This window comes from Chamaea fasciata, unplaced genomic scaffold (genome assembly GCF_029207755.1).
Source record: "Chamaea fasciata isolate MVZ Bird 193981 ecotype frontalis unplaced genomic scaffold, bChaFas1.0.hap1 SCAF_26, whole genome shotgun sequence".
Lineage (NCBI taxonomy): Eukaryota > Metazoa > Chordata > Aves > Passeriformes > Sylviidae > Chamaea > Chamaea fasciata.
In genome coordinates, this window is record NW_027094111.1 from 3,649,124 (window position 1) to 3,675,907 (window position 26,784).

The 26,784-nt window shown below is 54.9% G+C and overlaps 1 protein-coding gene across 1 annotated transcript; it reads right to left on the minus strand.

Moving 5' to 3' along the window:
* Positions 1-786: 786 nt before the first annotated feature.
* On the minus strand, positions 787-25,474 carry RSPO1 (R-spondin 1). Its single transcript, XM_066204293.1, is given in 7 exon segments — positions 787-3,750; positions 4,703-4,891; positions 5,663-5,812; positions 6,620-6,811; positions 8,658-8,756; positions 25,272-25,339; positions 25,341-25,474. Coding segments are annotated over 7 exon segments (984 nt in total). The 3' UTR covers positions 787-3,598.
* Between the last annotated feature and the right edge of the window lie 1,310 nt (positions 25,475-26,784).

The window sequence follows — 26,784 nt, forward strand, 5'->3', positions numbered from 1 at the left end:
CCAAACAATAGTTTTGGAGATAACCTGTTTCACTATCCTACTTTGTTGCCTTTAACCACAGCTAAGATTTCTCCTGAGTGAGAAATCATTTAAACATAAACATGGGCTAAGGAGTATATGCATTACCTCCACTTCTCTAGGGCTGGAAAGCCAGTGAATTACTGTGTGAGGAGTGTGTGTGCACACAGTTCATTGACCACAGATGATGAAAAATACAGATTTATATTACCCAGAGAGGGTTAAGAATGTGGTAGAACCAACGTGTGTTTGGCGACATTCATCTGCTTTAGGTTCCAAATCTCAGCAAATAAGAGAGAAATTAAATACTTTCAAACCCACGGCTGCAAGCTGTCCATTATTCCTGGCCCTTTGTTCCCCCCATGGCATGGGATGTATTGCTCAAAAGCTGAGGAAAGGGACTAGAAACCATCCTGCAGATTCTGAGTGAATGGAATTCTGTCCAGCAAATAACACCAGGTTGTTCAGCAGGGAAAATGAAGCTGTTTCCTGTGCGGTGCAGTTCCTGACAAAGGATCTCTGTGTCTGTCCATCCAGCAGTGGCTTCTCCAGTTCAGCATCAAGCTGATCAAAGCCCAGGGTGGGAATACCTGCAGGAGTCGGAGCAGTGTCGTTCCCATCCATGATCCATGTGGTTCCTTTGGCTCTCAGGTGTGGGCAGAAGACACTCAGGAGATGCTCGCTATGTCTGTGGGCACTTTTGATTAGTTGGGTTTGACTCCAGTTTTGGTGAATAAACAAATGAAGCTGGTTCAGCAAACCCATTTATTGATTTATTTGTTTAAAGACATGTATTTTACAGTGATGCCATGGAGACAACACCACAAGAGGGTTATTTAGTGCATGGAAAGAGAGCGTTCACGTGTGTGTGAGTTGAGGTGACATCACCCAGCTAAGGACATCTCAGCTTGGACTGGAGAGCTCAGTGTGCAGTTCACGTTGGTCAAAAGGCAAAATATTCCTAAATTCATAACTGAGCCAGCTCTCTGGGAGTGGGAAGAAGCACAATTCTTGAGCTGACTCAAAAAAGAAAAATCAGATTTATTTTTTGTATTTTTTTCTTCTAATTTTTCTAAAACAATTTAATTTTAAAATCACCCCTAATGAAAAAAATCTTGGATATTCTTAATATGCATCTTAAACTTCCTGTTGCCTTTGTCCCTTTTTCTTCCCATTTTGCTCTGAAAAAAGGAAGAAAGTAGGGGAAAGGCTACAACAGAAAGAAGTTGGTCAGTTTTTCTAATAATCCCTAGAGTTCTCTAAAATAGGTCCTGTTGATTTATTACATGCAGTTTAGTTTTGAAATAGTTGTGCTAATAGTGCCAGGAGTTACTGTGGGGAATCAAGTCATTAGCAGAGCCTCACGTAGAAAACTTTCCGAATGCATTCTCCTTTCCCTAATCCTCGCTGAGAGCTCGGCGGGGATCGGGCACCAGGAGGGAGGCACAGGGAGTGGCAGAGCTGAGCTTCACCAAGGGGTGACTGACTGGTGGGTGCTGCTGAAACTGGAAGGGAAAATGGTTCTGCCTACAAACAATGCCATGGCACAAACAAAATACTTCTCTCACAGGCTAGAAAATAGAGCAAGATTGGATCATTCAGCTGGGAAGCTTTCAGAAATCATATGAACATGATCCGTAAACAATTTAAAGGGTGACTTCTAAGAACCTCTTTCTCCCCCTGCTTGGTATGCTGGTCGTTTATCATTGTGCTGAAATGGAATCCCCTTTCAAAGATGTAACAGCTTCTTGTTTACTTAAACACCAAGTGGACGATAGGCTGAAAGGTTTTTCTGCCAGCAGAGCAGTCACGGAGAGCTTGGTACAGCTCCGGAGCCGAAACGACTGTGCAGCCTCCACACCCTGCACCGAGCCAGGGCAGCCCTGGGGTGGCTGGGTGAAGGGACTTGGGGTGTCCTGGGCCAGAGCTGAGTCCTTGGTGGGCACCACGAGCCACAGGACAGAAGCAGGGCTGTGGGTGTGGGCAGGTGACCCCTCGGAGGGACAGGGTGCTCTCTCACAGGTTACCCTGCACACCTGCTGGCTCACTGTGCCCTCCAAAAGCAAGTACAGCGAAGATTGGATTCACCGGGGTTAGTCTGGGGTGAGGTTTCCCCTGCCCTTTGCCCTGCCAGGGGAGTTAGAGCTCCAGCAGCACGTCCCTGATCCACCCTGGGCACATCTCTGTGAGCCACGGCACCATCCCTCGGGGCCAGAGAGCTTCTGCTGAACTCTGGAGAAATGAAATGTGTCTCTACATGTTTATACAGGGAAAGCACATTTTAAAATCGCAGGGCAGCGAGTGGTGAGACACCCTGTGACACTGCTGAAGGAAGAGCTCCCTGAGCAGAGCAGTGAACCCGTGCATCCCACGCAGGGTTCACCAGGTCTCTCTTGCGCAGTCCTTGTCCCAGTTCCTCTGCTCAGGTGCCAGCTCTCGCAGGGCAGGAGAATCCGGGGAATTCCAGCCAGTGGGATGCAGACAAGTAGTTTCTACCCAATTTAAAAATTCGTTTCTCTTCTGCAGGGCCTGAGCTGTGCCTTCCCCCTCCCGCCTGCCTCCCCCTCCCGCCACACGCTGCCGGGGTGGTGGCCGGCAGCCGGACCGGCTGTCCCCAGCCCGGGATTGTCCCTCAGCTGGGACTGCCTGAGAGGTGTCACAACGTTTCAGCAGCCTGTGGTTAGCTGTGACCTCTCATTCTCTCAGTCTGCTGTGTGTTAAGCGGATCCTTCAGTGGGGAATTCCTCGGGGCTCAGCGGGGTGCAGCTGGGGTCCCTCACGCAGGACAGCTGATCTGTGGCTGCAGTGCAGCTGGCAGCATTTTCTGGGATTTTCTTAAAGCTTTGGTGAGTTTCCCTTCCACAAGTGAGTCTGTCTCTGTCCTGTGGGACACCAGCCTCCATAGGGGCCAAGGTATGAACCACACACTCAGGAAGCTGGTTGTCATTTTGATTTTGGTTTGGGGTTTTTTTTGGTTGTTTTTTTTTTTTTTTTAATTTGAAATAATTCTTTGAAGCTGATTCAGGGCAGATACCACTGACCTCTTACCACAAACTTTTAACATGTATTCGCAATGATAAAGTCATACAGCTTAAAACACAAAATGAGGGGTGAGGGAAGAGAAAGAGGCCACTGCTGTGTGTGTCAGGGTCCCAGGTCAGGGAGAGTGGCCGTGGGGGTTCAGTCTCATCCCCTGGCTGAGTGGGGCTGTGCTGGGGCCACGTGCTTGAGCTCCAGCTGAGGCCTTTGATCATGAAATCAACCCCATGTCTGGGTCCTTCACTGGCTTATGCTCCACCTCTCCTCCCTGCAGCGTCCCCACAGAGCCCTGGGGCTGTGGGCTTTGCCTCCGTGTGTGCTCCCACTCCTCAGCAGCGTTCTTCCACAGTCCTGGGCAGGATGGGGGGGTGTGTGCAGCCTCCTTAGGTATTGTGTGTGTGGCCTCTGTCAGCCCGCGGGTCAGTCTGGAGTATATGTCTGTCTCTGGACACGTGTACATGGTGTAGCAGTGCTCTGTTCAATAAAGCTTTCATATACATAGCAGCAATGGAGTCTTGCCTTCAGTGACACGCAGGGCCAGCTACTGGGCAGGGCTGGCGGGCATCGTGGCCACCGTGGCCCCTCTCTGTTTGTTCTTCCTCTTCTTGGTGCCAGACTTCGTGTCTTTGGTGTCTTTCCGATTTCTGTTCCCGTTATCTTGCTTTCCTTGCTCTTCCTTTCTCTTCCTTTTCCCTGCAGTGACGCAAAGGGGCAGCGTGAGGTGGGGCGAGGCATCGGGAACAGATCAGCCCTGTCCACCCGTCCCCGCCCTGCTGGTTAGTTACTGTGCGTTTAGTCACTGCTCAGAAGCCTTTTCCCTCAACCCAGCTGCAATCCTCGTCCATTCTGTGACAAGATAACCAAACCACCACCCATCCTGAAGGCGCTTATTCCTGGTAAAAACAGACCTGAGCGTTCTGGTAGAGAAGACTCCCGTCACAGCAGCACAAGGGCATGCACCCTTGCCTGCTCTCTGGCCAGGGAAGAAACTAAAATAGCTGAAACCTGTGGCACACGTGGCAAGCTGTGCCAAGAATCATCCCCCTGGGGGCTGTGCCCCTTCCACCTGCAGCTCTTCCGAGTGCCATCACATCCATATCCCCGCACTTCAGAGGAGCTGGGAGCTGCACAGAACATTTGTGACACTGGACAATTGGCAGACTCCTCGTGCAAGATCCCCCACTGGTGCCTCAGGTTTGAGCTTTCATGGTTTTCAGATTCTGTGCTGCCCAGGGGTGCAGTTCTGAGACTCATATTGTTAGTCAGCTCTCTGCACAGAGCAGGGACACAAAACAAATCCTTTTTCTGCTGGAGACCAAAGACAACTGTTACAGATTTTCAGGCCCAAAAGCACAAACAAGGATGGCTGAAGGGAGGAATAAGAAGGATGGGACTTCATAATCTGAAGCTGTAATTAAACCCCAATATGCAAATGAACCAAAACGTATAAAAGTGTGAGACCTCGTGACCGTTTGTCCATTTTGTGCCCATTTTGGGTCCACCTTGGGTGTAGCCCTGGCCAGGCTCTTGTCCTGCCCAAGGTGTGTCCTTAAAGGCCTTTCAATAAATCTCTCCTTTATTCTCTTAGCTCTGTCCAGTCTCTGTTCCAGGTCAGCCTTCCCAAGGCATCACCAGCCCTGCTCACCTTCGGGGCATTGGCTCTTCTGCACCGTGCACCGCCGCACCTCTGTGGTAGCAGGACACAGAGACACGTCCCCAGAGGGAGCCTGCAGGATCCTCCGTGTCCGGTCTTCGTTGCCCTTCTTGAAGCCACAGAGCTTCCTTTTCTTGGAGCAGGGCCCCCAGGGCCCCCACTCGCTCATTTCACATTGTGCTGCCAGATAACAAGAGAGTCCAGCTGTAACTCCTGTTCCTGTGGGAACCCAGCTAGCTGGGATGGAGAATAGCTCAGCCTAGGTAGCTTATGCAGAAACCAGAAAGCTGAGACCATGGGAGGCAGGATACGGAAATTAGGATGCTAATGCATCATTCCAAAATAAGTCATGTCTCTAGTTCTGGTTCTCCATTGGTTTCGGACCTTTGACATATAAAGTCATGTCCCTGTCCCGCGTTGGGATTGGACCCCTGCTCCCAGATAATCTTATCTATTGTTAAGTTATCCATGCCCCCAGGTCTTTGGATGCTGCCTCCTGGACCATGCAGTCCAACAATCCTGTGTTGGGTATTTTACCACCATTAAAGTTTCTTTTTCGGGCACTCCATTGTTCCCACCCCTGTTTTCACCACGTTCCCCAGGCTGGACCGGACCCGGAGTTGCTGTGAGCCAGCTGCAATGGTTTGCGAGCTCAGGCCATCCCAGAGCCCAGCACTGCATTTCTCCCTCACCTCAGGCTGCAAGGGAGTCTGTGTTTCCCCGGCAGGTTCCTGAGGCCCCGAGCACCCCCTTCCCTGCCCCACCACACCAACTGTGGGTCACAGTGCACAAACACCAGGGGCTGCTCCCATCCAGGCTGGTTGCCAGAGGGCTCTGCCCCACGATGGGCTGTGCTGTCATCCCCTCGACACCACGAGGGGTTCAGGTCATCATCTAAACCCCCCTGCAGCACTACCCACCACCAGACATGCCGAGTTCAGGGCTGCTTACCAGGACTGCTGCACTCCATGGTGCCGTTGGCAGCAGCGTAGCCTTCGGGGCACGTGACGTAACATCTCCCTTTGTGCAAATACAAACCTTCCTTACATTTTGTGCAAAAGTTTCGACTGAAACAGGACTCACAGTTCTCAATTTTGCATTCTGGGGAAAAAAAAAACAAACAAAACAAACAAACCAAACAAACACCAAAGCCATCATGTAGTCCAATGTGAACAAAAGACACAAGAAGCTCCACACTGTCAAATCAGGGCCCAGTCCTGGCTCCCAGGGGTCTTGCAGCAGCCAGGGCATGTCTCTGAACATGCAGCCAGGCCTGGCTGTGCCACTCAGAAGGGAGTTTTCTTTACACCATTCCCTGTGCTGCAGCCCTCACAGCCAGCCAGCAGCAGCCACTGCCAGGACAGAATTCAGGCAGGGCTGGAAAGTTTTGGGATGGTGTTCAGCTGAGCATCAGTCAGCCAAAGGGGACACTGTAAAGGATACAGTCCCAGCTCCAGCTGCAGCTACAGGACAGGCTGCATGGAAAGGGATCTAGATGGAAACCTGGCTGTGAGGGTGCTGTGCATGGACCTGCCAGGGGAATGATGGCCTGTTTCCACATCCAGCTCTTTCTGGTGCTCTGGCTACAAGATGCAAGCCAAGGATTTCACTCAGAGCCGCCTGAGTCTGGTGAGCCATAGAGCAGGAAAAGATGCACTAAATGCCTGAAAGGATCTCCCTCCTCCCAAAGGCTGCCAGTCTGGTAACCCTTATAACAAAACTGCCCAGAGGTCCTGCAAGATCCCACATCCACAGCATGTCTGTGCGGTGCTGAGCTCTTTTCAGGCTCAGCCCTGCCTCACCCCTTCCATACAGCCACAGCACGTCCTGCACCTGAGCAGAGGCACGTGCTGCCCTGCAGAGCACTGCCACCTGCCCGTGCCCCGTCCCTCCCAGCCCCACACTCACTGATGCACTTGTTCATGTCCGTGTTGCGAAGGCCAAAGTATCCCAGTGGACAAGAAGGCAGGCAAATCCCAATCTGTCGGATATCGTTCCGCTCCAGAAGGATGAAGAGTTTGGGGGAACACCTCAGGCACCCATTGAACTCAGAGCACAGGTCACAACCTCTGGCACAGCCCTGACTCAGCTCCGTGCTGACTGCAAGAGCAGGAGAGAGGCAGTGGTTAGTGCCGAGCTCTGGTGACCCCAAACCACTGGCAGGAAGGGCAGGAACTGGGACAGAGCAAGGGCCAAGGTCCTGCAGCACTGACCCACTGGTGCTCTGCCCAGACACCATGGCCCTGTCCCTGATGGCCACAGGAGACAGAGCTCTTCCCAGCACAGGCAAAAGGGTCACAACAGTGGCTGTGCTGAGGAGCAGGACACAGAAGCAGCCACCAACTGTGCCCAGAGCCCACCCCAGCCCACTGCCTCCCAGCCCTGCTGCCCGTGTGGGGCAGACACCAACCATGGGCATGTGCCCAGGGGTCCAGCACCTCCTGCTGCCTCCCTGCTTGGAGCTGGAGGTGCCTCCATGCCGAGCACCAGCGGGGACCAGAGTGCATGGCCCTGGAGTGAAATTGTTCCACTAATTCCATCCATGCTGCATCCCAGGCTGGATCTCGCTCTGACCTTGCCTATGTCAAATTTTCTCTGGCAGTCGGGAGGTGTCACTGCCCCCAAAATAGAGTTGTGTTCTCAGCTCCTACATTCAGTCCAAGAAAAATACTCAATCCCATGTCTTGAGAGTTTTCTGCTTTTCATTATCGTATAAAATGCTGCTTGTTTTGAAACCAATCGCATTCTTTGCAGACTAGAATGCAGGTTATTTTTATTAGTTTATTATGCAAGCCATGTCCTTGTTTATAGAAAAGCTGTGTATTTAAAAGATGTATTCTTTTAAATACCGTGTTTACTACACTTCAAAAGCAAGCGCAGAGCAGCACAGTGTTCACGTGTCCGGACCAGAGGTGAGAGAGCTGCCCTGTCCCCCCGCAGCGACCCAAGAGCCTGGCAGCCCCTCTGCCTGCCCCAGCCCCACTGTGGGTGTGAGGCTGCTTCAGTCTCGGGAAGAGAAGGGAGGGGGGTCCTCAGCCCCCCGCTGCCAGGAGGGCGCACTGGTCTGGATTGAGACCCCCTTGGCACTGTGAGCCCTGGCCCCTCTACACAGAGACCCCCAGGGATCCAGCCGCGTCCCTCCCGCAGCGCTGGGCCCTGGTGCCAAGCTCTGCGTCCATGGCAGAGGTATAAACTGGGCTCTGGCTGGAAATTGTCCTTTATAGCATTAGCCGTGACGTCAGCTTTTCCTTGTTCTCCCAGGCCTCAGCGGTCCCAGTTTCAATATAAAATCAATTTTATATAATTCAATTTAAACCAGTTTTAATGTAAAACAGCTCTAACATGAGCTTGCATAAAGGAGGGCAAACGCCTGCGGCTGCTCTTGTGCCAGCTCTGCCTGGCTGCCCTGCACGAGCCCCACCAGGGACCCTCGGGGCCGGAGGCATAACTGACCCCCCCGTGACCTCAGGGGACACTGCAGCTCAGAGCTGCGGCAGGTCAGGGGACATGGGGAGTGGGGCTAGGGGATCTCTGCAGGCTCCTGGGGCTCCACAGGCCTTGCCCAAGTGTTCCCTGTCTCGTAAACACATTCACACCAGCACGACCTTCACGGCATCACGAGAGGAAGTAAGAGAAGAAAAGCATTTCATACATACTTCGTCTTTGCCTCTTGCCCTTCACCACTTTGCTGCTGCCTGTTAGATCCATCGAGCTTAGAAAAACCACCACCACAAGCAGTCCAAGCTGCATAGTAACTCTCCAGCGCTGCAGCCCCTCCGTCGTGGGGTGGTTGGGGGAGCGTGCTCCACAGCTGGGGTCTCTGCTGCCGCTAAATCCTCTGGGGTGGGATCAGAGCTGAGAGTCTGTGCACAGAGCCACGTCTGGGACCATATCCACAAACTACAGCAGCACCAGCCAGCTTAGGTAGCAGGTAACATGGCTCTACCTTCATCCCTGTCAGGAGTGCAGGAGCTCGGCCCTAGTCCCATCGGGGGCTCGGCAGTGGGCGTTAGCTGCTTGTGGTTTCCAGGTCCAATGGCAGGAACTGCAAAAGAGGAGGAGAACAGGTTGACATGACAGACAGCATCGCTCCCACAATGGCTGGGGGTGAGCATGGGGGTCGTGGGGTGCACTGGGGGTGCTGGCAGATAGCAGCACCCGGGCTGGTGTGGGGAGAGCCGTGCTCAGCCTCATCCGTAAGTCCCTGTTGCTCATAACCAGCACCCGCCAAAATGCTCAGTGCATCTTTGCCATCTGCCAGCGCTGCAAACAGTAGTTATAGCTGGAACTTGTTTAAAATAGAGCCAGACCCCTGGGCTGCCCTCCCCAAGCAGCAGATGGCTGCTGCGGGTGCCAGGCACACAAGATGTTTCCCATCAAGCGGGCACCTCTGGGGCTGGTAGTCAAGCCAAGCGGAGAGCGAGCCTGCAGTCCCCAGCCAGGGCTGGGGCTGTCTGGGGACGGGGTGGGATCCTCCACGAGCTGCCCAAAACGCCGCGTTTCTGCTCTGAGGGAATTTCCAAACCTCCCATCTCCCGTTCCCCGAAGCACAGGGCAGGGTCAGCGCTGCCTGCACAGGGCTGGGTGTGGGAGCTGCTCTGCCCCGGGCTCACCGGCAGAGACAGCCCGGAGTGGGGCAGAGAATCCAGTGTGGGGCAGAGAGCCTGATGTGGGGCAGAGAGCCCAGTGTGGGGCAGTGAGTCCGGCTGCATGGGACAGTGAGCCCGGTGTGGGGCAGAGAGCTCGGCGTGGGGCCGAGAGTCCAATGTGGGGCAGAGAGCTCACCATGGGGCAGAGAGCTTGGTGTAAGGCAGTGATCCCAGCATGGCACAGAGAGACCAGCGTGGGGCAGAGAACTTGGTGGTGGGAAGGGAGCCCAGCATGGTGCAGCGAGCCCGGCTGCGAGTGCCACGCTGCCCTCACCAAGCCACGGCGCAGAGCGGCCCAATGCTCATGGCAGGACAGAGTGACGAGGTGGCAACGCCAGCAGGACAGGCTGGGCAGCAAACCAACGGCTCTGCATCAGCTTCTGGAGAGAGAAGGGAAGCGCAGTTGCCCGACAGCCTGCCAGCACCCAGGACTCCACATGTACCATCCTTTCCTGAGAGTGCCCAAGCCCTTGCTCCCGCCAGCTGCCGACTGGGCATTTTCCCTGTAGTTTTCAAGTGGTTTTCCCTGTGCCCGGTGTGAAGCAAGGGCAAGCTCCGTGCTGCACCAAGAGATCTGGCACTGCCAAGCCGGGCCCCACTCCCCTCTGCAGCTGGCAGAGCAAAGCCCTGCCAACGGCAGACATTGTGTTGGAATAAAGGCGACAACATTTGCTCTGTGAAGTCAAATGAAACAGAAAATTGTTTTAATCCCTTTATAACAACTGCGCAATCACGAATGCCCCAAACAACTGGTGGCGACAGTGCTGGAAGTGAGCCCGGCCTCAGGCTGGAATGGACTCGGTCCCCAGGGGCCGGTCCCCTCCCTGCCACACCCTGCCAGGGTGGGGGACCTGCTGAAGGGCCACTGGCCCAAGCAGCCCCAAGCTCCAGCGCACCTGAGGGGAGTTATGGCCACAGAACGGAACACCTGGAGGGCGGGGGCTGCCCCAGCAGCTGCTGCAGGGAGATGTGACCCGCTACTGCCATTGCGGCAGCACAAGAACACTGAGCTGTGCCTGGTTCGGGCACCTCCCGGCAGCGCTGTGTCACCTGTGCCGGCAGAGCTGGCGGCCACCGGGAGCTGTGGGGACATCACTTACTGTCCCCCCGCCCTGGTGGTTGTGAACTTTTCACCGTGTCCCTGCTGCGACTGCCGGGGCAGGAGCCCAGCGCTCCCCATGTGCTTGTCGTTACAGCCCACGGCTCGTCCACAGGATTTTCAAATAAATAATTAGTCACTTGTGTAAACACCAACTTGTTCTGCACTTCCAAGCCTGTTTGCTGCAAAGCTGCTTTATAAACACTGTCAAGTGCTTAAGCCGGGCTGCGGGAGTATTTACGGAGCAGGGAGCTGTGCAGGGCAGGGATTCCCGCAGCTCCTCTGCCCCGGGCACGGCGCCTGCGGGGCAGGAGGGACAGGTGGTGTGGGATGGTCCGGCCACGCACAGCACGGCCACAGGACCCTGGGGATGTGAGCGGTCCCGTCGGTGCAGCCCGTCCCAAACTGTCCCCGAACGAGCGCCGAGTGCCAGCGGCTCCGGCGGGGCCGCGGTGCCGCCGCCCGCCCCGGTTTTTAATTACGGCGGCTTTGCGGGCGAAGCGCGTTCACAGGAAGCACACGCCGTGTTTACACAACACTCGCAGTTTGGGCACGGTCCCCCGGCGTGGGGACGGCAGCAGGGATGGATGTCCGGAGGGAGCAAACACAGCCCCAGTGTGCCAAGAGCCAGCGTGACGCTCGTGCCGCCACCACAGACCCCATTTCTGAGGGCTCGGGCAGCCCAGGGCAGGGAGGTGCCGTGGGAAACCTTGAGACCGCAGCACAAACCGAGCGAGCACACGCTTTTCCCTCCTTGTTTCCTCGCTTTCTAGCTCGAAGAGAGACTGTGCTGAGCTGCTGCCTCAGCACAGAAAGGGCACCGGCATTTTATGCGCTGCAGTCAAGTGTCTTGGCACGTCACGCATGATCCAAATGCCCCCCATGAGCACCTGGAGGTCTGTGGTGAGCTCTTCCCACCCTCACTGCAGGACACGAGTTATGATTCTTTCTGTTACTGCGGCCATCAGTCAAGCTCAGGTTGCTACAAACAATTTCCAGTCTAAACATTAGCAGGATTTATGCCATTATCCCATCTACAGGAAGAATTTGGGGTAACCTGAATTGCTCTGAATTCATTTATGGAGAGACCTGGCCCCTGAAACTGAGATGGCGCTAAGCCTTGTTTGCAATTCAATCAGGATAAATTGGTCCTTGGGAGCTCCAATACAAACCAGAAAATGTAAACCATCCCGATAATTTGCCATTAGTCCTCCTACACACAAGGTGAGAAAGACCAACATCATATCCCCGGGATATTTGAGACCTAATCCACAATAACTAAATTGCTGATATATTGCCTCTTGCTGAATGTACCAGGGATCCGAAATGTAAACAGGCTCTCCAAAGGTTTACTGAGCCTTGGAGAGAAGGACCAGATGCTGGAGGCAGGACAAACCTGGCTACAGCAGGAATGACCCCCTGGGAACTGCCAGGTCACTGCCAACAGAGGGCTGGGCACCAGCTGTGAGGTGGGGAATTTGGGTTTCCAGGTCCTGGAGCTGGATAGGGAATTTGAATTTCCTCTTGGTAGTCAGCGAGGGGTGTGAATATGCACAAACTGGCTTCCTGCAGGAGGAGTCGTGGTTTTGCAGGGTGTCTCTTGGGTTAGTTTGGTCCCACATCTCCCAGCCCCACACAGGGGACAGCACCAGGGACACACCTGGGACCTCTCCCCAGGGCAGAGTCTGGCTCTGGGAGGTTGTGGGTGGCAGCAGCAGCTCCACGCTGCCAGCCCTTTCCCCCACCTGCCTTTGTGCAGCTTTCCACAGGCCCCTCAAATACCGGCAGTGGCACCTGGTCACCCATTGTCCCTGTCCCACAGGCACACAGGGATGTGCCCACGCTGCTGGTGCTCCCTGAGCCCGCTGTCTGCTCTGTCTGAGCCCTGCTTCCATGCTGGGGACCCCATGGCAGAGCTCCCTGCCTGCTCCACCAGCCCTGCCATGGGTGGGAAGGGCTGAGGGAGCAGGCTGGGGCCCTGGTTCTCTTTGGGAAAGTCCCTCTCTTGTGCTGTGCTCCCGAGGGCTGTTTTCCTGTGTGCAGGGCTGATGCTCCAGGAGCAGCACTGTGAAAGCCTCAGCAGTGGAAGGTCCCACCACGCTTGGCTCGGCCATCACAGCTGCCACAGGGTGTCTCACGTGCCTCTGGCAGACATCTCTGCACATGCACAGGCAGAGCCACTTCGTTCTGCTTAATCCTTGAAGCAATAAAAAGACGGCTGCATTAAGTCAGATTTCCGAACCAGAAGGTCCTCATTTGATATTAAGCCCCACTGCCAAGTTCTGCAAAATCCCCAACCCATAAACTTCACCGAAAAAAATAAAATAATAAAGCCCAATCTGGCAGCAGAGCTCTCCACAGCATTGTTGAGGTCTGACTCCTTCCACCAGCTCCTGCACTGCATTCCCCGGGTCTGCAGAGCCGTGCTGTGACCTGCTGGTGGGGAACACACTGAGGAGAAACTGCTGCTCGTGGCTGCCCCTCTGCCCTGGCCTGGCAGCGGGAGCTGCTCTGGGGGTCAGCAGCACCTCAGCCCCTGCAGCTCCGGCCCCCAGCTCCAGCCCCAGCTCCTCTCCTGCCTTGTGCAGTGCCCCCACAGTAGCTGCTCCAAGAAACGCTGTGATCCATAGTGCCACAGGCCTCCCTCCAGGAGTGCTTGTGCTTCAGCACTGTAAAACATCAGGAAATGTTTTACAGGGGGATTCCCATGGCCCTCATGCCAGCGCAGAGGCAGCAGGCTGCTCTGGAGAAGGAGGAGGAGGCAGAGCCCTGAGGCAGGCTGCACGATCCACGCCTGCTGCTTCTCCACAGAACCAGAGCAGCATCTGGAACTGCACTGGAATCATCCTGGCAGGCACAGCTCTGTGCCCGGGGATGTGACTGCGCTCATGGGAGCAGCAAACCTGAGTCTGTTAGGTACAGCTCGGGTGGGTTTGAGCCTCCCACAGATCAGTGACTCACCAGAACAGCACAACCAAATTTCAGACCAGGAAACAGAATGGCCCAATTCAGCGTAGCACAGACCAGGGCACTGAAAGTCTGGCTCTCACCCCAAAAGGATTCCCTAAGGCCCATTGCTGAGCAGGGACATGCTCAGCAGCTGCCCCAGGAGGTGTGGGGTGGACACACCATGTCAGGTGTAGCCCTGGGGGTGGAGAGCAGGGGTGCTGAGGCTCATCCTACAACAAGTGCACACATTCAGCTGAGGACGCAATTCCCCTCTTATTTCTGTGGAAATCCATGCAAACAAGGGCTTACAGCTCCTACCACCACAGACCCTGCCTGCCAGCTTTGTAAACACAAATTTCCAGGCTCACAGGGGCCCGATGAGCCATGAGCTGCTGTGCTGAGCTGCAAAAGCAAAGCCAAAGCCTGAAGCCCAGGACAAAGCCCTGAGCAGCACCTGGGGCTTTCTGCTGGCCCACGTGCACAGGAACCATCTGCCAAGCAGGGCTTCCTGAAGGGATTCCCAGTGCTCTGACTCTCCCAGACATCACTGCCTGAGAAACCTGAGCCCTGCAGAGCCAGGACTAGCACCGACTCCAGCAGCAGAGGAAAACAAACAGGAAAAATAACCCGCAGCCTCAGCTCTGGGCATGTGGCAGGACAGAGCAGGAGGGGGCGAGCAGGCAGCCAGGGTGTCCTCCAGATCAGTTGCTGCTGCCAGCCTGGACTGAGCTCATCCAAACTCTGCTTTTCTGTGGGATGACAGCCCCCAGCACCACTAGGACAGGGGGGAGCAGGTTCGGAGCTCTGCAGGCCTGGCAGAGTTTGCAGTGAAGGACATCATCCTGCAGCTGCCCCACTGCCCACGAGAGTGTGAGGAAGCTGCAGTCCCAGAGGATCTTCCTGGAGGCAGGCTGGTGGTGGGTACGGCAGGAAACCTGTCGCTATTTGCCAGCTCTTAGGCAAAGACAGGCACTTCCATCCTTGGCAAGGTGACAGGTCACCCCCACACCGCACAGGCTGCCAGAGCCACCTGTCTCAGCTGCACGGTCCCCTCTGTCCCCCTCCAGGGCTGTCCCCATAGGCCAGGAGGGTTGACCTGGCCATCATCTCTGTTGCCAACCACAGTGCCAGCCTCACAGTCCAGGCAGAGCTGTGCCAGCTCACATCCAGCCCGGCTGATGGAAAGGCGGGGTTAGTGCTCGGCTCAGCTGCTGCCTGCCCACGGCGGCTGGTTCTGGCTGTGCTCGGGGCATCCCTGCCCCTGAATCTCCCCTGCACCCCGGCTCCTCCCTGCCGCGTCCCTCAGGGTGGTGCTGCTGCTCTCGCAGCGGCCGCGCAGGGGCCGGGGAGCTGATCCAGCTGAAACGAGCCTTTTTTCCAGGGTGGTTTCCGGGCGTGTTGCAGCTCTGGCATTCGCAGGCCCGCGGTGCTGCTGCCATGCTCCCACCCGGCCTCCACAGCCCTGGCCCCGGCGCGGGGTGAGGGGATGGAGTCAGGAGTTCACCCGCTCCAGGGGCACCGGTGCACTTCAGACAAAATCGCTCCGAGTGGAGAACCCTCCAGGCAGAATGGAGAACCCTCCGGGCAGATGTTTCACTGCAAGTGCCCAGTCCCTGTGGGATCTCAGCACAGACCTGGCCACCCCAAACGGCACTGCCAGCACTGCCCCAAGTTCACAGACCTCCAGGTGTCAGGATATTTTTTTTTCCCGTGGGTACCTGCTGACCCCTGTGCAGCAGAGTGGAGGCTCCATGCGTGCCTTATCATGCAGCATTTTCTTCTGCCACTACTACCCTATTTTCATGCCTTTTACTGTAAGCTGCCTCTTTAAACCCAAACCACATCACCTGAACAGCTCTCCTCCGTGCCCAGGGCCGTTCAAGGGAAGAACACACACGCCTGCCTGAGCTTTTAGAATACTCCAGCAGCCCGGGGGTGACCAAACCCCAGTCACCCCCAGCCATTCTCGCAGCCCCTGGCTCCATCAGCACAGAGGACCGAGGCTGAAGTCACCTGGACCCTCACTGAGGAGCCCTGGCTGACCCACGGCAGCCAGCCCTGCACCCAGCAGCACATCAGCAGCACCGGCTGCTCACACCACTTCTAATTACTGCCATAATCCCAATTAACTGTTTCTCCACTGACTCCCCCGCTCAGAACCCCACCGAGCCCGTACTTACCCCGCGCTCTCCCAGCGCCTGCCGTGCCCCCATGGGTGCGTGGCGGGAGGCTTGGCTTGGGTGCAGCCACAGCAGCACCGAGACAGCGGCAAATTAAAACTGTCCCGTCCTCCCGGGTGCCCCCGGCATCAGTGGGAGGGCACTAGGGCACGGCCACCCCGCTGCTGGTCCACTACCAGCTCCAGGCGAGCTGATCAATACCCCGAGCAGCCCTCGGTGTCCCCGTCCCCACAAGGGGAGGGTAACACGGTGGCAGGGGACACACGCAGCAGCCCAGCTTCCCTGCAAGCCCCACGCACCTCGGGGAGGGGGGAGGAGGAAGGGGATCCCACAGATCGCGCTGTGATTTCGCACAGCCCTCATTGTCTGAACTCATTATCCACGTTGCACAAGGCAAGCCCGCAGTCGGATGCTGACACGGCTCGCGTTCTTCATTAGCAGCCCGCGTTGCAAAAGCTCCATCGACACAAACATGCATGCTGAAGCCCTTACCTTCAACTTGTCACTCCCTCATCACTGCGGAAAAGACTCTACTGGGTTCTCAGATTTAAAATGCTATAAGAACAAGTACAAAATTCCTCAGTTCCTCCAGAGAAAGTTACGCACACGTTTCTGTCAAAAAAAAAAAAAAAAAAAAAAAAAAAAAAAAAAAAAAAAAAGGAAAAATACATATTCATGGCGAGTTCATGGAGAAGTCTGGTGCATTTGGATATTTTGGTCACTTGTTTTTTTCTAAAGCTGTTTTCTAACGGGGTCCCAGGCTTTGCACAGAGAAACAAACCCTTCTGCGATGTGCAGGATCTCAGCTCGTAAAGATCGCTCAGGCTAGTTCCTACTCCATCAGCCCACGCTGCTCCCTGCGTATGCAAAGCAGAAAGTATGTGATCATATCAGAGCAATTTGCACATTAATAAATCCTGGTCTCAATCCGCAGGCTCCGTCCCCATCCACCGGGTAGGGGCTTTTTATTATTATTATTACCAGAGTATCCAGCTTTGTAAAGGCATCCAGTGCAAACTCCTGCATGAGGGAATTCCACCCCACTAGTACCACCTCCTAAGACAATATCCAGCCAAAATATTGTGACTGTTGCAAAACCCGGACTGGAGCTCCACAAAGGACCTTCCAGCCTCGCATCCAGAGCCAACAGGGTCTCAGTAAATTACTGCAGTGTGACACACCATCGAGTTGTCTTTGTAGTCTTTTTTATTTATGACAGTTAATTCCGAGTTATTACTAACATTTTAGTGGTAAGTGGCATATGAAGTCATCAGCTGTCACAACTGCATCTGTTAATAAACATGTCAGATATTAAAAGCAGCTTATTATCCTCTGGAGGGGGGAAGGCATGAAGGCAAAGAGCTCAGAGCCTGGTTGTTTTTTCCATGGCTGGCTGTGCAGCAGAAGGAAACATTCCTGCCCAGGAGAACAGCATGGCTGTGGTGGGACTGCCTGGGACACCTGCCCTCCAGCACAGCCTGGGAGCTGGAAGCTGGAAACTGCCAGCTCCCTTTGCCTCCTCCACCTGTGCTCCAGGATGGACCTGTGACAGACCGGGCTTTGTGCAGGTGAACAGGGGACATCAGTGCCCAGGCACCTTCCCTGAGCCCCACCTTGCCTGGTGAGAGGAGCAGATCCTGCACTGGGGCTCAGGTGGCAGCCAGGTGTTCCCAGGGGCCACGCTGGCCCCAGTGCTCCTGTACAAGCCACACCGAGGAGTTGGTGGCCACCAGCCCCCCGAGGGCCAGCAGTGCTGGTGCCCAGCCATGACTGACCCTCATCCCTGGTTCTCGCAGGGCTGATGTGATGCTCAAGGCCGTGGGGCTCTGCCCAGAGCCCTGGTGCCCTGGGGTTGTCCCAGGGGGGTGTGACAAGCTGCCAGGCAGCCCCTCAGCATGACGTGCCTGTGGACCCTGGCAGCCTCCTGCGGGAGATTCCCCAAGCTTGCAGGGCTCTGAGCTGGAAGCCAGAGGGCACAGGCTCTTTCAAACGATGTGATGAGCCCCGTGGTGGCTCCTGAATCCCTCCTGGATCCCCTGCTGAGGCCAGGGCAGCTCCCCTTCAACACTCTGCTGCTCATGAGCCCCCATTGAAGAGAGGTTCCTGAGTGTCCCTGACACTGCTGGCAGGAGCCCTGGAGAGCTCACTGGGACTCAGCACGGACCTGGCAGCCCTGAGGAAGAGGAGGGCAAGGGCATGGATACAGAACATGGCATCTAGCAGATCCCAGACTCAGAGATTCAGAGAGAGTCATGAATTCTTCACACACCTGCCACCTTCTCTGCTGTGAACACAGAGGAGCAAAATAACCCAAACACAGGCAGGAGGGAAAACTCACCCTCTCTGCAGCTTTTCCTTTTGTGCTGTGCGTGTTAGTGCTCGTGTACATGGAAGTTTCATTCATCCTGAATTTTCCTTGGCACCTCGTTAAATGTCCCTCGTTTCCTATTTGTAAATGATTCACTGAGACCTTTGCTGTCTCGCAGGAGTGTTGTGAATGTGTTCTGCTTGTTGGCAGATGCTGAGCAGTCACTGCTGCAAGTCCCCGTATCAAAGACCTTTTTCTGTTTTTATTTAGAGCTTTTTCACTTTCTATTCTGGGAAATTCTCAAGTACCATCAAATGTTGTCAGGGACAACGTTACTCTGTTGACTGTACGAGTAAAAAAAAAAATCTGATGAACCCAAGATCTGTGTTTCATGCACTTTGAACAGCCAAACCTCCTTTCTGATACTGGAGTGGTGCAGCCTCATCTGACAGCTGTAGATGAAGTTTCTAACTGAGCAATAAACTCCAAAGCCAGAGCTCTGTACTGGCAATGCTGACAGACCCAGATGCAGCAGCAGGGCTACTGGCACAGCAGAAATCAGCCAACAGAGCAGTGTGTCTGGCTGAAGGCAACAGCTCCCTGATGCCCGAGGTGTCATTGCAGAGCCTGGAAAATCAAACTAAAACCTGCCTGAACGCCCTGCACAATAAATCCGGCACCAAGTCCTACATTTCTTCCCCCTCTGACAGGAGCTCATTTACAGGCTTGGTTTTCTTTAGCTAATGGCTGTTGAGGCTGATCCTAAATTAATCACAAACAGGTTGTTTCTCTCCTGTATAAAAGGACATGAAATTCCCCGTTTTAGCAGGATAAGATGCCAAGCCACTCCAGATGGGAAGCAGAGGGCTCCCGGACACCCACAGTGGGTTCCCCAGGTTGGGACATGGGACAGTGGCTCTGCACAAAGCTGAGGGGGCAACCCCACTCTGCTTCTGCATGGGAAGAATTCCCCCACATCCCCTAGGCCACCCTTAAAGTACGTGGTTCTCCTCTGCATTAAAAACCTGCAATACTTTGGTCCAGTTTCATCCCTCTATAGTTCCCGCTTTGCAGAACCCTCTGCCTCTCTCGGAGAGAGGGAAGGTGTCCCCTTGGAAGGCTGACCCTGCCCAGGGACTGCAGGGACAACCAGGAGCCATGTCCCCTGTCCCTGGTGCAGCTGAGGACGGGGGGGGCTGTGGGTGTAACCAGGTCTGCACCAAGCAGATCCAGCAGTGAGCACCACAGCTTCTTTCAGACCCGCATTAACCCCACCAGAGTCTGCAAATTCCCAGCTGGCACAGAAGGTGCATTACTCATCCCTGGTGCCTCATCAGCCTTTGATAATATCTCAGCATAAGCAAAAAACAGAAAAGACACTCAGAGAGAAAGCAGAAGGAAAGCGAGTATGTCCTGAAGTGTCTGTGACACTCCCAGACTGGACACCAGGTCTTTTCTGGTCTGCTGCTCTGAGGGTTCTCTGCTGCAAGATGATTGATAGCCCAGGAAATTGTTTGTAATGACACCTGAGCATCAGCAGCCTGAGTGTGAGGAGCACAGTTCTGCCAGTGCCTGCCACTGCCTCGGTGTTTGCTCCGGCTGCAAGGCACGGACTGCGCTCCTGGCAGGGGCTGCACAGCCTGCCCTGGGGTCAGGCACCCTCATCACGCCTTCTGTGGGAGAGGGGAGAGCCAGAGGATGTGGAGCTGACTTCCTGATAGGATCACCCAGGCATGCCTCTGCTTCCCAAGCAAGCCCGGGCTTTCATCCAGTCCCTGCTGTGCTCTGAGGTGCTGGCTCTGGCAGCCTGGCCCAGGCTGGGAGCGTCTCCATCTGGGATTGTCCCCGGATCCTCATCCCAGAGTGGTGCTGAGAGCCACAAGCTGCAGAATTCCTTCTCTGTAAAAGTCTCTGCAGGTGACAGGAGAGTGAGACCCTGTCATCCCAGAGGTGGGGGATGAGATGGCCCATGCTGCCCCAGATGTGGTGGGGGCACAGCTGGTGCCTGCCTGCACCCCGTGCCCTGTGGGCTGGTCAGGAGTGACCCAGCAGGACTGACCTGCTCCAGGCTCACCATGCCCAGGGCAGGGGGTGGTTCTTGCCTTGCTATTCAGACCCTTTCCTTGGGCCTTTCTTCTGGCACCTCGTCTGTGCAGTCTGGGCATTTCCCCTCTCCCCAAGGAGCGGCATTATGTGCATGTTGGGAAATGCTCTTTTCCCATTTGCTGTGAAGGCCCTTTCCCCTGTTGTTTGAGGAATGCTGTTTGAATTAGCTGCGCGGATTGCAAACAGACCCTGTTGTTTTCCTTTCCCAATGCACGGAGGCTTCTGTTCTCTCTGGCCTGCTGGATTAACCAGGGGCCTTACACACTGACCTCTCTGCAGCTCAGGGAAGCTAATTTAATCCCAATATTGTTACAGATCACAGCAGGACGGATGTCACAGATTCCTTGAGGCAAACCAGCATGGAGTGCTGGCAGGGACAGCAGCACGCTGTGTTTGCAGAGGCAGGAGCTGCTGCAATTTTCCTGTTAAATTCCCTCTACAAAACTCCTGCAGCTGGGGAGGACAGCAGCCCTGGGGAACAGGGGGATACCCTGAGCACAGAGGTCCAACTGAGGAGATGACCTGCCTGTGTCTCCTGGCATGCCAGAGGGTGGAGGGTGGCTCTGAATCCTGGCAGAAGAGAAGGAGACGCAGGCTCACATCCCCTCGCTATTTCTTTCTCATTATTATTCTTTTTCCCTTTTTACCTGCTCCTGAAGGTAGTCTGTGACCTGATGCTGATCCTGGAAAAGGCATCAGCACCCTCACAGCAGGGCAGTCTGTATCCATCTCACTTGTATTTCCAGGGGGAGGATCTGCCCTCTCATCCAGCATCACAGCTCTGCCTCCCCTGGCCCCACGGCCCCCCTGAAACCATCGCTGTCCCCAGCACAGCCAAGGAGGGTGTCCAGCCCCCCAGGCAGGGCAGAGGGGTGCAGGAACCACCAGGGTTTGGGGGGAAGCCCTGCCTCTCCCAGCATTGCTCGGGGGAGGGCTTTGATGTTTGGGGAAAATAAATTACTCTGGGATGCTATTAAAGAGAAGTTTGAATGATGACACATCGCAGGGCTGGGTCTTCCAGCGTTTCTTGTAAGCTCCATCCAGAGCTGGAAGTGGAAGAGGCCACTGGCACAGCCGAGAGGACATGAAACCAAGAGTCTCTGCAGCAGGAGTGGCTTTGTGAGCAGCTTGTCTCTCTCCAGGCATCTGCTCCCTCCCTCCTGCCTCTGCCGCTGCAGATGTCCCTCAGGACCACGGGGCAGAGCTTGAGGAGCACGGATGGGGCACCCAAGGGAGCCACAGCCCTTTGAGGCAGTCCTGGGAGACTGGGACAGGGATGGGAGCTGGGCATGCAGCCCCTGCTCGAGCCCATCCTTCTCTCAGCCATGATCAGCTCTTGGGAACATTCTTGCTGGATGACATTTCCCAAGGCATAGAGAAAAAAAAAATAAAATTAAAAAAAAAAAAGCACTTTTTTCCCAATATAAATTCTTGCAACATTACAAACCCCACACAATAGTTGTAAGCCCTGGAACGGCTGGGGGTAAAAAAGTTACAGTTCAAAATGGAAATAGCACTGCCATCTCCAACTGGTGAGTCCCAGATGTGGGACATCATGTGTGACAAAACCCCACGGGCGGGACATGCAGGAAGACTGTAATTGTTGTGGGCTCCCATCGGTGTGTGGGGACAAGGCTGGTAACGTTGGGAGCCCCGTGGGTCACCTGCCACAGCCAGAGCAGAGCCCTGCATCCTGGGCTGGCACTGGGAGTGACACAGAGCACCTTGTTGCCCCAGCAGTGCCCACGGAGACGAGGCTGCAGCAGAAGGGACCCGTGGCAGTTTTGGGACGCTGGGGTGATTTGGGGATGCTGGGGTAGTCTGGGAATGCCCCAGGCATGAGCTGGAGGTTCCTGCTTACCCACAGAATGGATGCTGGTGCTCCGGGTTGTACTGACACAACACCAATGGGTGGGAAGTGCCTGTCCGTGCGTCCTCACTCACAGTGGACGTGTGTCTCCTGGACAGGGACCCATTCAGGTTGTCCCAGGAGCATCCCTGAACTGAAAGCAGCTGAATAGATCAGCAGCAAACACGTGGAGGGGAACCTCGTGCAGCAAAAGCAGCAGCGATGTGCTCGCTCTGCGGTATCCTGAGCCACTTGCTGAACACCTGTAATTACTTTAATTAAGCTTGGGACTCTGCCATCCCCGTGCCAAGGGCACACGTCTGCCCGTGCCCAGCCACCTTCTGCCACACAGAGCTTTCCAGCAGAGCCAAGAGCTTTGCTGGTGTGGATGGGAAATGTCTACATATTGCGTCTGAAGCTAAATAATTAATTGGATGCAGCGCTGAGCAAGGAGCTAACTGTGCCCGGGGGTTTTGGTCGTGGCACAGACAGGGAGAAGAGTGAGGCCCAGCCCAGGCACTGCAGGAGGAGGCTGGGATGAGGACAGGGGGCAAGATTCAGGCTCCTAGAGCTGGGGCACAGGGAGGCTGAGGTGGGGAGGATGAGGAGTGAAATGCTCCTTCAGTGGGAGGGACGGGCAGCACAACTATGGCAGCTCTGTCTTTTCTCTTTCTGCCTTTTGCCCCCATTCAGTTTTTGGGTGCATTCATTATGTGGGATCCCGAGGTGAGGCTGTGCGCCCCACAGCAGCACCCTGAACCACCTCACATCGGCCCACATCACCCTGTATCGCCTGCCCTCGTTACTGCCCCTGTCCCCCTGCGTCTCCACCCCAATAACCCCACACCACGGCACCAACACCAGACACTTCAGACACCCGTGCCTGCCTTTGTGTGGATTTTAAATACCTACAGGACGACAGCATGAGGAAGAGACGGGTCAAGCCTGGCTGTTTCAGGAGGCACAGCAATCCCAGCACAGGGCAGGACAAGCAAGAACACAGCCAGAGCAGCAGTGGGGCAGTGGAGCAGGAGGTGGGGTGGTCTCTCATGGTGCCTCTGCCCTGGGAGCTTTGGGGGTTTCACCTCCAATTAAGTTTTTCATATGGTAACATTCAGAATTTTGATGGGAGATGAGGCTACTTTTGCCTAAGAGAGAACATACTTTCACTGCTGCGCCTGGCCTGGGAATGAGCTCTCCACTGTTAAAATGTAATTTAATTTATCTCCCTGGGTTTCGTGATGATTGGGATTTGTTCTAAGGAGACCTTTAAAGGAGAATTTTTGCATTATTGAATGTATGAGCAAGGAAGTTGAGTTCTGGCATCCTCTGATAACCAAATTTCTTTTCTATCCTCCACTATATCAATCATGATAAAAGCCCTTGCCAAAGCCCTAACTCAAGCCATGCTTCTGGCATATTGTGAAACAAATCAGCAGGGGAAAAAGGCGAAACCCACAAGATGCTCTAGCCCAGTATTTTTTAATGTAAGTTCCAAGGATATTGATGGTTTACCTCATCAGGTAAGTATTTGTAACACAGTTGCTTTCCCAGGGTTAAACCGGGACCAAGTGGCTGCTGAAACTGCAACTCATTTGCTCTGACAGACCCCAAGTAGCTGAAAAAATGAGTTTTCCTGAAATCTGAGGCCTTGTACATGCCAAGCAATGGCACTGGTACCTTCCCAGCCAGGGCTGCAGGGTGATCCCATTTTCCAGGGACTATTCTGATGGACACCCAGCTCCCACAGTTTCCCAGGGCCCCCCAAACACAGAAGACCCCACTGGGCTGTGGGTGAGCTCTGCGCATGGGGCAGTGGGCAAGGCACCCTTGGCCCTTTGCCTCTTGGTGAGATTTCCCGCACGCAGAGAGGAAGGTGTCTTTTTTAGAGCCTCGGTTTTATCGCTCCCCTGACACACCCGCTGGTAGCAACAGCAAACTGCGCTGTGGAAACCTTCCCTGAGAGCATCTCCAGGGCAGTGGGGAGCCAGGATGAGTTCGGCATCACTGGCAGGACCCGTGTGGCACTCACACCTCACTGGCATTGCCGTGCCGGCGCAGGACAAGGTGCCTGTGTGGTCCCGGCTGCCGGCTGGGAAAGCTGCTGCTCTGCTTTGCGTATAAGTCAAAACCTGTGAGCTACTGGTTACAGACACTCGCTGCTCCAGCAGGCTGGAGTGGGAGAAGGGAGAGAGCTGCCAGATCCAGCTGGTCTCCGCTCCAGGAGCTGATGGAGGATTAGCCCAGCAGTGTGTCTTTACAAATTGTCGGTTCCCAGAGTACACAAAGCAAAGCTCTGAGGATTGAGTGTCTCAGCGCTGAGGCCAAGGCAAAGACTTGGGGAACCTGATAGCACTTTCCACCCAGACACAGAGACGTGTGGACCCCGGCCTCCTGCTGCCCCCACGGAGCCCTGCCTGTCCCACAGCAGCTCAGCTTTGGCAAAGGCAGCGTTGGGGCTGGTGGCTCCTGCCCGCAGCCCTGCCGAGCCTCTCCCTCTCTAGACCGGTGCCCCACAAACCAGAGAGGGTTTGTAAAGTCACCACAGGTCCCTGCTGGGATGTCCTGCAACACAGAAACCCACTCGCTGCTCTCCAGTGCTCACTGCCACTCTCCTGCAAAAGCCTGAGGCCTCCCCATCAGCTGCCCTGTCAGGCACGGTGGCAGAGCTGGGAGCTCTCGCTACTTGTTTCACGGGAACTTCCGACATTTCAAAAAACTGTTTTCATTCTGGCTTGGAATGAAGACAAATATTTCAGAAATTTCCTGGATAACATAAAGTGTAAAATATCCTCGAAACTAAAGTAGAAGTGTTGGGCTATCTCAGCTCTTGCATTATGTCATATCATGCCATCTCACAGTACACTCTGCAGAGTCACAGATGACTTCTCACGAGGAGATGCAAACAAAAATACAAATAATGTCAGCAAGGGAGGATGAATGAAATGCTGAAATGAGAAATTCTCTAAAACTACTTCCCCTCCCCCCCCTCCCCCCCCCCCCCCCCGTTCAAATTAATCCTCCACGGGAGATCGCTTGGATTTTTTAAAAAAGAGCACAGCCTGGCCAAAGCAGCTCTGCTGTCCTCTGGAGCAGCAGGAACGCGATGCCGGCGCTCCCCTCCAGCCCGTCCAGCCTCAGTCCAACAGCGCTGCTCCCGCAGCCGGGCAGCTCCGGGATGTCCCGGTGTCCCTGCCCCCGTCTCCCTGGCCGCGCTTGACCCCTCATCGTGTTTCTCGCCAAGCCAGGGCAGGCGAGCCGGGCGCTCCCCGCTGCCGGGGCCCGGCCGTCGGCAGCGCCGGGATGGATCACGCCGGGCTCGGCGATCGCGGGCGCGAAGCCGCGGCTCGGTGGGAGCGCAGGGAGGACGTTCCGTGTTTCCCCGCTCTGCCCGGTGCCGTGGCACGGCGCTTACCTGGCTCGGCTCAGCTCCGCTCGGCCGGGGCTGGCTCCTGCCCTCCCTGAGCCCCGCACATGGCCCGCCCGAGGCTCAGCGCCGCGGCGGCTGCCCCGCTCCGGGGCTCCGAGCCGGGCAGACCTCCGGGCGCCGGCTGGCACCCATCCCCCTGCCTGCCCCGTGCCTCTCCAGAAAGGCACTGCTGGGAAGGAGTGCCGGGGCTCATGTCTCCGGTGCTGTATCCACCCCTTCCCACCCTCTTGGGGTTCGGTCCTGCCAGTTCCACTTGTGGGCTGTCCTCACCACTTTGGGCCTTTCTACCGCTCCCCTTCTTGTGGCTCTGGATGTCACCACAGACACGCTTTTATGAGAGTGGGCTTGTGCAAGGCTTGTATAAAATGTTCTCAGAAATACGAGGTCCTGTCATTTGTAAAACTAATAAAAATGTCCAATAATTTTTACAAGGGAAAAATGAGTCATTGGATGGCACATTTCTCATTACTGGCATTTTACAATTAAAATGAGCATCTATTGAATCAATCCAAAGCTCTTATTGTTAGCAGACACTAATAACTTCCTGAGCTATTGAAGATACTTTTTTCTGAAGAAACATGACCCTTTGCCACGGCATTTCTCGTTGAGAGTGGTATCCAGCTGAGACCAGCTCTGCTCAGCTCCTGCTGGAGGGTTTTCAAACACATCCTGATGAGACTGGTGGCTATAACTGGGTGGGAAATTGTTTTTAAGCCCTCAAAAATGTTCAAGATTTCAAAATTTTTCCCGCTCCACATGGGGACGAAACCAGAATTGTTCAACATTTTTTACCAAAAAAAAAGAAAAAAAAAAAAGAAAAAAAAAAAAGAAACCTCCTCATGGAAACCATCTCCGGAATAGCCAATAGCCATGGGTCACACTGAGCCAGTGGAGCAGGGACTGCTGTGGCTCAGACCGCCGTGGTGGTGGCTGTGCTGGCATCAGCCAACTTCTGCTCCCAGGGTGGGACACCCAGCCAGGACCTCGTGACCTTTTCTGGTGAAAAATTTAATTCATTGAAACTTTCCCAGTTTCGCTGTGGCCATTGCATGTGCGTGGCCACAATCTGCCCCACACAGAGCAAGCCAGGCCAGCAGAGTGGAGGCATCACTACCTCCTACCTTTGGAAGACCAGGAATTTTGCAGCTGCTTGTGTTTTAAGGACAGTGTATACAGTCAGAGCCTAATTTTCAACAGGCACCAAGCCCATCTGCTGCTGCTTTGTGAAGAGCAGCCTCCCTCCAGATGTCTCTGGATGGATCCTGGTCACCACAGTCACCACCTGCTTTTTGGAAAGGGACACCCTGATGGAACAGAAGGTGTGGTCTGAGGAGGATTCGATGAGAAGCAGCCCCACAGAGGCACAGGGAGGCTCTGAGGGCCCTTCCTTGTCCATGGGGGCTCTTTTCAGCCTCAGGAGATGAGACCAAGAAGAGCCAGTCTGACTGCAAGACTTGTTTCTCAGAGTTACTCTAGATGAAGCAAAAGAGATCAAAATGCAAA